This window comes from Podarcis tiliguerta (assembly GCF_965153285.1).
Source record: "Podarcis tiliguerta genome assembly, chromosome: 9".
In the NCBI taxonomy this organism is placed as follows: domain Eukaryota; kingdom Metazoa; phylum Chordata; class Lepidosauria; order Squamata; family Lacertidae; genus Podarcis; species Podarcis tiliguerta.
Window position 1 is genome coordinate 70,195,546 of NC_139542.1, and position 12,034 is coordinate 70,207,579.

Consider the following 12,034-nt stretch of genomic DNA (forward strand, 5'->3'; position numbering starts at 1 on the left):
TTGACTGCTCTTGTGTTTCACATCCCACATCGCTTACCCTTCGATGGGAGGCTGCATTCCCCTACTTGAATGCCAGAGTCTTTTATACATGCCATCATACCATCCTCCCTCCAGGAGGGCAAGAGGCATGGATGCAATTCAAAGGCATATTCCATCTGGACAACAGTGCTTGGGGAAGGTGCAGAGCAGGGCTGGCGAGGGGTGTGGCTTGGGCAGGGTGCCATGGCTGCCATACATTTTACTCAGAAATAAGTACCACTATCTAGACAGCATCTTAAAAAGCAGAGACATCACCTTGCCAACAAAGGTCCGTATAGTCAAAGCTATGGTTTTCCCAGTAGTGATGTATGGAAGTGAGAGCTGGACCATAAAGAAGGCTGATCGCCGAAGAATAGATGCTTTTGAATTATGGTGTTGGAGAAGACTCTTGAGAGTCCCATGGACTGCAAGAAGATCAAACCTCTCCATTCTGAAGGAAATCAGCCCTGAGTGCTCACTGGAAGGTCAGATCGTGAAGCTGAGGCTCCAAGACTTTGGCCACCTCATGAGAAGAGAAGACTCCCTGGAAAAGCCCCTGATGTTGGGAAAGATGGAGGGCACAAGGAGAAGGGGACGACAGAGGACGAGATGGTTGGATAGTGTCTTCGAAGCTACAAACATGAGTCTGACCAAACTGCGGGAGGCAGTGGAAGACAGAAGTGCCTGGCGTGCTCTGGTCCATGGGGTCACGAAGAGTCGGACACGACTAAACGACTAAACAACAACAAAGTACCACTATGTTCAATGGTATTTACTCTAAGGTGTTCCTAGGATTCTGCTGGTTTTAAAGCCTGAAATGGCCTTAGTCTGGCATAGCTGGAAGCGCTCCTTTATCCTTGCAAGCATCTTCAGAAGAGAATAAAATAGCCATTTTACAACAAAGGAAACCAGGGTGGACTTCTTCATATACTTATGGAGAAATTTTCGGCTGGAAGGAGAAATGACTTTGGCCCAAAGCCTGCCCCTGGTGCGCATCTTAGGCTGCAGTCCTGTATCCATTTACCCGGGAGTAAGCCACTTGAACTCCACAGGACTTCGCAGGCAAGGAGAAGTGTATCCAGGAATGTGCTTTTAACAGGGTCTTGCTTCATCAGTTATTCACTGGGGAGAAAAACAATCACCGTTTTACTCTTTCTCTCTGCTCTTCACAGCCTGGAGGAGACAGTGAATGTGTGAATTATTAAGTGAGTTTGTGCAATGAAAAAGAGAGAGAGAAGGTGAAACGAAAACCCGCCATGGATTTGGAAGAAGCTGCAGACTGAAGCCTCTGGCTGAAAGTGTAACACTGCAATCCAATAACGTCTACTCAGAAGTAAGCCCTGTTGAGTTCAATGGAACTTATTTCCATGAAAATATTTATAGGAATGCAGTGTTAAAGCAAGAAATCAGCCCTGCCTTTGGGATGATTGACTGATTACATTTATATCCAACTTTTCTTTCAATGAACTCAAGGTGACACACATACTTCTTCCCCTGCAACCTTGTGAGGTAGCTTGAGTGACCTGCCAAAGGTCACCCAGTAAATTTCTTGGCTGAATGGGGATTTGAATTCTGGTCTCTCAGGTCCTAGCCCATCACTCTAACCACTACTGGCCCATGCTTTTGTTTAGCCGTAGACTCCTAAAGTGAGCTCCAGCCAAGCCTCAGTGGTAATGGCTGTAAAATGGAACCAAGTACCCTTGCATGTCACGTGCAGCAGAAAATTCAGGGCAGGATGCCGCAGTCTATTGTGGCTCTTATCTGAAGGGCACAGCTGCCTGAAGCATGCATTTCCAAACCCATCCCAGCCTTACATTTCTTGGTGTGCATTTTGCAAAACCAAGAAACCTAGCTTTTACTCATCCTAACTGCACTCTGTGTGTTGCCATTGGCTGTCTCTTTAAGAAGCTGGCAGAACCCAGGCCAAGAAGGGAGGGATAAGGAAGTTTGGGGAAAACACCACTGTTTTTATTAAGTGTAGGCTGTTGTTTTAGAGAGGCAGGTCTTTGCTACTCATAAAAAATGTATTCCCAGGTCTCTTGAAAACACATAACCAAAGGGGGAGGAAATTAAATCAACGGACTATTGTGGGGTTTCTGGCAGAGGCAAGGGTTGGGGTCTTGATCCAATGCCACCCCCTCCTCAAAACAGAAGATGGGCAGTTTCTAATTCGGGAAATGTGTCAGGAATTAGGGTCTGTTTCAGGACAAAACCAAAGCAAAAATGAAAAAACAAAACAAAACGAAAAGAGAGGGATTTTTTTTTCTTTTTTCGAGGCCTGTGACAAATCAAAACCACTTTTCTGGCTCCCTGAGCGTCGGAGGCCGGACTTCGCCTTTATTAATAACATTTTTGGAATGCATGAGTCTGTCAGGACCCGACACAATGTTTACACAGTTTTCTGGCTGAAACCCTCGCGTGAAGAAAGGAGGAGAGTCACGGGAAAATAGAGGTAACGGAAAGAGAACTTTCATCCCTTTTCTTTTCAGGATCATTTTTTTAAAAATGAATTTGTTGAGCTTTGCCGATCCCAACCTGATGCCCTTTCTGATTCTGCAGCCAGTCTTTGTCTCCCTGCCTCCCCTCCCTGAAAGCGTTTGCTACGCATCTGGGCCTGTGATATAGCGAAGGCCAAAGAGAGAGAAAGGGCCGGCCCTCCTGTTAGGCAGGGAGATGAAGCTGCTTCAGGTGCTAAAGTAGGGGGCAGCAGGAAGGGACTGGAGGACAGAGCTGTGCAGGGGCCGTGCAGGCTGTCCTGTAGCCCCCTAAGCTAGTCTGCAGCCCCCCGAGTTGGTGGAGCCAGAATAAAACCCAGCCACCCCTCCAACTGGACTCTGTACATGGAACCAGTGAGTGTGTGTGCTGGCTTCTTCCATTTAGGGGGGTATGTGGGTTAGATGACCCATGGGGTCCCTTCAGCCCTACAATTCTAGGCAGAAACATTTCTCAGGCCAGACAAAATGTGTGGGCACCAATCCACACGGCTTCATAAGAAGACGAGGCCAGGAGGCAGTGATGCTTCTGAATGCCAGTCGTGGGAAACTGCAGGTTTCCCACAGGGCCATCTGGTTTGGTCACTGTGAGAACATGATGCTGGACTAGATGGGCTGCTGGCCGGATCCAGCAGAGCCAAGGGAGTGGCTGTGGGAAGACAATGAGTGGTCAGAGGGAGAAGAGGGGGGCAGACGGGGAGGAGGAAATGGGCTCTTTTGATGTTTGTATGGTCTATGGTTGCAGTGGCGTAGCGTGGGTTGTCAGCACCCGGGGCAAGGCAAGTAATATGCACCCCCTAACCGGTGGATTTGCGCCCCCTAACCCATGGATTTGCGCCCCCTAACCCTACCCCCCAGATGTTGCGCCTGGTGCGGCCGGCCCCCCCTGCACCCCCCACGCTACGCCACTGTATGGTTGCTATTTCCGCCTAGAAAGGCCTTAGCAGGGAAGGTGGTGACGGCCACAGAATACAAAACCCTGAACTGACCAGGCGTTTTCTGGAGTAGCCAGATGAGAGAACGGTTTGCCCTCTCTGTGCACAGCAGTGATTGACAAGTTGACAGGGGCAGAGCAGCTGCTTTGCATGCACACGGTCCCGGGTTCAAGTCTCACGGTCAGGTGTCTGGGTGTGTGTGTGCCAGGAGCAGGTTAATATAATGTATAAATTCTATAAATAAATGAAGATTTCTTTGAACAAGTTAACTTTACTGACGCCATGTGGAATATTTATTTATTTATTGAATTTATATACCGGCCTGTACAGTGGTACCTCGGATTAAGAACTAAATTCGTTCCGGAGGTCTATTCTTAACCTGAAACCGTTCTTAACCTGAGGTACCACTTTAGCTAATGGGGCCTCCCGCTGCCGCCACACCGGTGCCACACAATTTCTGTTCTCATCCTGAAGCAAAGTTCTTAACCCGGGTTAGCGGAGTATGTAGCCTGAAGCGTCTGTAACCTGAGGTACCACTGTACTTGCAGGGTCTCAGGGCGGTTAAGAAATAAACAGCTCAGGGGGCCAGGCCTAGTGAGCACAGCAACTCTTCCTGGCAGATCTGATTCTGGACTGCTTTCTGCCACAGACTCTCCCAGCTCACTAAGGCCTGTTACCTCTCCAGCGCCTGACATTTCCTCCTCCCCGTCTGCCCCCTCTTCTCCCTCTGCCCACTCATTGTCTTCCCACTGCCACTCCCTGGGCTCTGAGCCTTCTTCCCTTGGGGGTTCCCCAGCTCGTGCCTCCCACCAGCCCTCTGAATCCAGCCAGTCCATGACAGCCACTGCCCTGCTGAGAGAGAACTCTGCATGCTGCCAGTCAGTGTAGACAATACTGGGCTGGATGGACTCAGTCAAAGGCAGCTTCCTGCCGAAGGATCTGTAGAAAAGGGCCAGCCGTGATATTTCATCTACACAACAGGGCGTTTATCTCTCTAGCCTGGCACTGCCTACTCTGGAAGGAGCTGTCCAGGGTCTCATTGCAGCAAACAACCATAGAATTGCAGAGTTGGAAGGGGCACCCAGTGGCCATCTAGTCCACCCCCCCCCCGCAATGCAGGAATCTCAACTAAAACGTCCAAGAGAGACAGTCCTCCACCCTCTGCTTATACACCTCCAAGGAAAGAGAGTTCACCATCTCCTGAGGGAGTCCTTCCACTGTCGAACTGCTCTTAACTATCAGAAAGTTCTTTCTGACATTTAGTTGGAGTCGCCTTTCTTGTAACGTGAATCAAGATTTGGATTTGGGTCAGTCAAGAGAGGCTTCCCCTCATCTGCTACCTCATGCATTCAACTGGATGTGTCCGGTATTGGAGCTGGGATCCTTTTTGTGCAAGACACAGGCTGCTGCCCCAAAAGCCCTGCCATGCTAGCAGTCACTATGTGTTCCACCCAGTGGCGTAGCGTGGGGGGTGCAGGGGGGGCCGGCCGCACCGGGCGCAACATCTGGGGGTTAGGGTTAGGGGGCGCAAATCCACGGGTTAGGGGGCGCAAATTACTTGCCTTGCCCCGGGTGCTGACAACCCACGTTACGCCACTGGTTCCACCAGCAGAAAACGTTAGTTGAGGTTACTGCAGGGGTCAGCAACCTTTTTCAGCTGTGGGCCGGTCCACCGTCCCTCAGACCATGTGGTGGGCTGGATTATATGGGGGGAGGGATGAACAAATTCCTTTTTTATTTTATTAACATATAAAACACATACATATACATTTACACAATACACGTACACAACACACTACCTTATTTTCATAACATAAAACATATCTACATTACTCTATATAATACCTACCTATACTATACATATCAACATACCTACCCCACACGGACACCCACCAAGTGACTTGACTTCCAGCCCTTCTGGTTACGCTACTTTATTTTTCCAACTAGCTCAAACGCATTTAATTATTTCTTTAATCTCTTCTTCTATCTTAACTTTACTCTCCTTTCACTCTAATCATTTTCTGGATTCATTCAGTATCTGTCAGAAATTCTACTTTTTCCACATAAATTTTGATGTATTCCTTAAAGATAGCCCACTCCTTATTCACTTTTTGTACCATATCTCCTCTTATCGTCCCGGTTAGTTCGGCAATATGGAAGTATTCCATCATTTTAGATAACCAGCCTGTTTTAGTTGGGACGCTGCTGCTTTTCTAATTTTTGGCAGTCAAAAACCTTGCTGGCATAGTTGCATACATAAATATTGGTCTGACCGTTAAAAAAAATAAACAAATTCCTATGCCCCACAAATAACCCAGAGATGCTTTTTAAATAAAAGCACACATTCTCCTCATGTAAAAACACCAGGCAGGCCCCACAAATAACCCAAAGATGCATTTTTAATAAAAGGACACATTCTACTAATGTAAAAAAAACCACGCTGATTCCGTGGGCCGGATTGAGAAGGCGACTGGGCCTGATACGGCCCCCGGGCCTTAGGTTGCCTACCCCTGGGTTACTGCCTTGCATAAAGTTTATTCTAGCCCCACAGCAGCCTTTGTTCAGCCTTAACAAAAGTCCTTCCCGCATCTTGCCCAGACCCAGACCCCGTGCCAGCAGCACCCAGCCTTTTCTGTCAGCTCCTAGAGACCCACCATTTCGGCCTTTATAGGTTGCCAAACAAAAACTGAGCCTGAAAGGAAACAGGACCAGTGCAGACACTGGATACTCTGATCAGTGGCGTAGCGTGGGTTGTCAGCACCCGGGGCAAGGCAAGTAATTTGCGCCCCCTAACCCGGGGCAAGGCAAGTAATTTGCGCCCCCCCCGCTGCACTGTCCCTCCCCCAGATAGTCCCTCGCTCTCTCTCCGCACCGCACGCCTGGCACCCTCCCCTCCACAGTGGGCGGCGACCCGGCGGCTTGGATCGGAGTCGCACAGCCAGCACTGCAGTGAGAGAGAGTGAGTGAGCCAGGTAGGGGCAGAGAGCTGCGAGTGCGAGCGCGCCCCCCCCAGATGTTGCGCCCGGTGCGGCCGGCCCCCCCTGCACCCTCCACGCTACGCCACTGACTCTGATGCCATGGGCTCTAAGTCAGGCGGGAGCTTCTGAACTGACAACCAGGGCAGCCCCATAAAAGGGAATTGCAGTAGTCTAGCTTTGTGACGTTGGCGGTATGAGTGTTTAGTTGTTAGATATGCATCTGCTGCCTACTCAGTTACCACAGCCGGCAGAAAGCAATCCTATTCCAGGATTGGCAATGCAATTTCAAGACAACAGTGGGAGTGGGCTCCAGAATATGGTTGCCTCCCTACTGCGGCCAAGAATACTCTGTGCACAGCTGCGATGCTCATCCACAAAATGGAGGGTGGAACTTCAGGGCGAGATCCTGCCCTGCCGACTGCCTGCTCCAGCTCCATGTATTGGGATGAACTCGTGCGCATGAGTTCACTGACCCTGGGGAAAGTGAGATCAGGAATTGACTGGAAAGCTGGTGTGGCGTGATGCCTTGACTTCGGTCAGTGAGACTTTTCTTCCTCTTTTAGAAATGTGGTCATCTTTCAGGAAGACAACGTCTTCACAGAACTTCACAGCAGCCTGTCGTATTAGCTGTAAAGGACATCTTGTCAAGGATATGTAGGATGTTTTGGGAGACTAGACTGAAACTATAGAATTGTAGAGTTGGAAGGGACACCAGGGGTCATCTAGTCCAACCCCCTGCAATGGAGGAATCCGTCCTTGGCAGATGGCCACCCAACCTCTGCTGTGAAACCTCCAAGGAAGGAGATTTTAGATAAAAGGAAGCTATCTTGCCTGGCTGCCTGGTTCTAGTAATTCATTCCCCAGTGCCTCCTATTCTATAAAAAAACATGATTCACTTTGCACTACCCATTGAGGAAGATACATGAAAATTCAAAGCAGTAACAAGTTAATTGTACATTCATTCAAAAATCCAATTAAAACCATTTAGTTTAATTAATTCAACAAAACGGATGAACTTGATCCAGTGAGACCAGCTTTCAAAGTTTGATAGTCATTTACTCCTCCAGCAGCCCCCTCCCACCCCCTTATCTCTTGGCACCCCCCAGGCAATCCCAGGGGACAGTACCACTCCCTTTGAGACTCACTGACCTAGACCTATTGCAATCCGGGTCCAGGCCTGGCACCTAAGGAGCCTTGGTCCCTCTGACGGATGACCTCTGTGGGAGAAGGATTTTGCTTGAGTGGCTCCAGGGGTTGGAGTTGGGGCCCCTGTGTTGCAGTGACTGCATAGGGCTGAGCAGAAGTCCCTCACTGCTACTCTCTTGGGGGAGGAACCCCCCAAATAGAATCAGAACTATTGCAATCAAGCCCCCAATCTCCAGTTCATCTGGGTTCTTTGTCAAATCTAGGCCTGGACCTGGGCTGAAATGGTTTAGATACTGGAATGGGGCTCTCTCATACATAAAAGGTAAAGGGATCCCTGACTGCTAAGTCCAGTCGTGGACAACTCTCGGGTTGCGGTGCTCATCTCGCTTTACTGGCCGAGGGAGCTGGCGTTTGCCCACAGACAGTTTTTCCGGGTCATGTGGCCAGCATGACTAAGCCGCTTCTGGCGAACCAGAGCAGCGCACGGAAACACCGTTTACCGGTACCTTCCCGCCGGAGTGGTACCTATTTATCTACTTGCACTTTGATGTGCTTTTGAACTGCTAGGTTGGCAGGAGCAGGGACCGAGCAACAGGAGCTCACCCCGTTGCGGGGATTTGAATCGCCGACCTTCTGACCGGCAAGCCCTAGTCTCTGTGGTTTAGACCACAGCGCCACCCATGTCCCTCAGCTCATACATGCACACCTGCAAATTACACAAGCAATAAGATGCAAATGCACATAAATTAAATACACACTGAAACAATCTAGTAGATGTTAAAACCCGTAAGTAAAGTATGCCATAAAACAACCCCATTAAAAGGCCATAGCATTTATAGCAGCAGATGTAGGTTAAGAAATTCAAAGGCCTACCTGTGTCAACAGGGGCATATTGAAAAGCCGTGGGAATGCCAATACAGATGAGGCCTCTCGCATTTAATCAGGGAGGGCATTCAGCAACACCAGCGCCACCGGCAAAGAGATCTGCCTACACATCAGCACAGGCTGATAATCAGTGGGTATCAACAGGAAACAAGTGGTTTGCAAGGCAATAATTTCCTGTCTTTCTTTATTTCTTTCCTGCAGCTGAATGGGGAGAAGCAATGGGTCCATGGTTCTGCTTTGTCACTGCTCTGCTCTTAGTGGAGACTCAAAGCTGCCCCGAGATCTGCAACTGCGTGGCCAAGAAGAAATATGGCCGCCACATCGCCGACTGCTCCTACAGAGACCTCCGGGCCGTTCCCCTCGGCCTGCCCTTCAACGCAACTACTCTCACCCTGTCCGTCAACCACATCTCCTCCCTGCAGGAAGACTCCTTTGCGGATGTTGTCGACCTGCAGGCCCTGTGGCTGTCGCACAATGAGATCAGCACTGTTGCCCAGGGCACCTTTGCCTCCCTGGTGCAGCTGAGGGCCATTGATCTCAGCCACAATCGGATTGCCGTCTTCCCCTGGGGGGACCTGGTCAACCTCACTGCCCTGCAGCAGCTGAAGCTCAGCAGCAACCGGCTGGAGAAGGTTCCCCCAGAGGCCTTCCACACCCTCAGGGACCTGAGATCCCTCTGGCTGAACGACAACAGGCTCTCCGTCCTCGCCGGAGGGACCTTCAGCTCCCTGCCTCTCCTGTCCCAGTTGCAGATCAACCACAACCCCTTCAACTGCTCCTGCAAGGTCTGGGAACTGAAGAGGTGGCTGGAGGAGACTCCAGTGTCCATCCCAGAGAGGGACTCTATCACTTGTGCTGCCCCAGACAACCTGAAGGGCTTCATCCTTGGGAGAGCCTTGAAGCTGGACTGCATGCTTCCTTCCATACAGTTGGCATACCACTCCAGCTTGGGCAACAGTGTGCTGCACGATGAGCTTACTCTCCGGTTGCATTGCAGTGCGGTGGGAAGGCCGCCGCCAGAGATCCAGTGGAAAATCCAGACCCCTACTCGGGAGGTGGTGATCAATGGACCAAACATGGGAGAAGAGGGGAACTGGCTGGCTGCTGGGAGCTTGGAGCAGCGCATCCTGGTCTTCAAGAACGGCTCAATGGCCATCCCTGAGTTCAGCAAGGCTGACGAGGGCATCTACACCTGCCAGGCCTTGAATGATGTGGGATCTAGGGAGGCCTCGGTCAACGTGGCCTTGGCCGGTTCGAAGAATCCTGCTGGGGACACCATCCGGAACAACATCCAAGCCAGCAAGCCCCAGACTGAACCTTGTGAGAAAGAGGAGTTCCCCAAATCGGAAGACAAGTTCGTGGTGATCTACCTTACACCTGTGGTGCCGATGACCAGCAATGAGGGAGCAACCCTGTGGAAGTCACAGGCCTGGGCTGGCGTCCTTCTGCTTTCGCTGCTCACTCTTTATGGCTGAGACACGTGCAGCCTGGTATCACGCGTAGGAACGTAGTGCTGCATTACTGGAGGCGAGGCTGAGATATTATTTATTGCATTTATATCCAGCTTTTTCTCCCAGGAGCTCAAGGTAGTTAGTTCTCCCCCGACCCATTTTATCCCTACAACAACAGCAACAACCCTGTGAGGTAGGTTAGGCTGAGAGGCAGTGACGTTAATGGCCAAGTAGGAGCAGTGGCGTAGCGTGGGTTGTTAGCACCCGGGGCAAGGCAAGTAATTTGCGCTCCCTAACCCGGGGCAAGGCAAGTAATTTGCGCCCCCCCCCCGCTGCACTGTCCCTCCCCCAGATAGTCCCTTGCTCTCTCTCCGCACCGCACGCCTGGCACCCTCCCCTCCACAGTGGGCGGCGACCCGGCGGCTCGGATCGGATTCGCACAGCCAGCACTGCAGTGAGAGAGAGTGAGTGAGCCAGGTAGGGGCAGAGAGCTGCGAGTGCGAGCGTCCCCCCCCCCCGATGTTGCGCCCGGTGCGGCCGGCCCCCCCTGCACCCCCCACGCTACGCCACTGAGTAGGAGTTTGAAACCTGGTCTCTGTCGGGTCCTGGTCCAACGCTCTAACCACTATGTAGCACTACACCCCTGGTTGCAAAGCAGAGCTGCCAAAGTTAAATCAGCCTAATAGTCATTCCTCCTTCCAGGAAACCTTGAGAACTGTAGATCCCATGTAGGGATTGGAGTCCACTAACACAAAATCCTTTGCAGCTTAGAAGGAAGCCATGGCATTGCAGTAGGAAAAGTGATTGAGTTTGTAGTATACACTTAGTCTTTGTGGGAAGGACTTGATTTCTTCCATTTTAGTCTCATAACTGTATGTTTAACTGCTGTGACCAGCAAAGGGTGAGGGATAAATCCTGATCTTCATTGTAGTCAATGCTGTGTTCACAAACAACAGCCTAACATTTTCAGGCTCACCATATTTCCAGTCATTCCGCTTAACATTTGCAAAAAGAGAAGGCAAGATTGCAGTTTATTCCAGCTATGACTAACCGTACTTTACATATTCAAAGAAATCTGTCTTCTGCATCACCACTGAAAGGCCGAACAAGACAGAACATTAAATGCATCTTTTCATTTAACGTTTGTGTGTGTGTGTTTCAGTACAACATATATCAGAGTGGGACTGAAATTTAATGGGATCAGAGTACAGGTACAGAGGAGAGATGTAACCCTTTCCTTCCCTGCTATGGCCCTCAGAAAAGTCCCTGTTCTGAAGCTGGCATTTGCTGTGTGTGTGTGTGTGTGTGTGTGTGTGTGTGTGTCCCCCATGGGTCTCCAGAGGAGATTCCCTGCCAGTGCAAATAGCATCTCCAGGGCAGGCGTTAAATTCAGGGGAGGAAAAGGTTAAATTCCTTACCCATTCCTTGTTCTGATATAACATCAGTCCCTCCTCTCCTGCACTGATGCTATTTGCATTTATAAAAACCCTGCAGGCATGGCCACTCTTCTGAGCAAGGGTTGGAATTGTGGTTTGGTTTTTATACAGTGTGTAATGAGAAGGATATGGGACGCGGGTGGCGCTGTGGGTTAAACCACAGAGCCAAGGACTTGCCGATCAGAAGGTCGGCGGTTCGAATCCCTGCAACGGGGTGAGCTCCCATTGTTTGGTCCCTGCTCCTGCCAACCTAGCAGTTTGAAAGCACGTCAAAGTGCAAGTAGATAATTAGGTACCACTCCAGCGGGAAGGTAAACGGCGTTTCCGTGTGCTGCTCTAGTTCGCCAGAAGCGGCTTAGTCATGCTGGCCACATGACCCGGAAGCTGTACGCCGGCTCCCTCGGCCAATAAACCCCAGAGTCGGCCACAACTGGACCTAGTGGTCAGGGGTCCCTTTACCTTTACTTAATGAGATGGATATAGGACTCTGCCTTCTGCTGGACTTCCCTAACATTGCACAGAAAAGGCGAGTAAGAGGCAATGTGATAGAAATGTATAAACTTATTCATGGCTTGGAGAAAGTGGATAGAGAAAAATTTTCCTCCCTCTTATATTGCTAGAACTCATAGATATCCTGAATGTTGGAAGATTCAGGATGGATAAAAGAAAAGCCCTTCTTCACACAGTGCAGAG

At 50.2% G+C, this 12,034-nt stretch overlaps 1 protein-coding gene across 1 annotated transcript; it reads left to right on the top strand.

The window, feature by feature from the left end:
- The first annotated feature begins 1,987 nt into the window (after window positions 1-1,987).
- ISLR (immunoglobulin superfamily containing leucine rich repeat) lies at window positions 1,988-11,045 on the top strand. The gene is made up of 3 exons (XM_083398921.1): window positions 1,988-2,470; window positions 8,656-10,144; window positions 10,483-11,045. Exon 2 carries the CDS (start codon window positions 8,673-8,675, stop codon window positions 9,927-9,929), a length of 1,257 nt encoding a protein of 418 aa, XP_083255047.1. The 5' UTR covers window positions 1,988-2,470; window positions 8,656-8,672; the 3' UTR covers window positions 9,930-10,144; window positions 10,483-11,045.
- The last annotated feature ends 989 nt before the right edge of the window (window positions 11,046-12,034 follow it).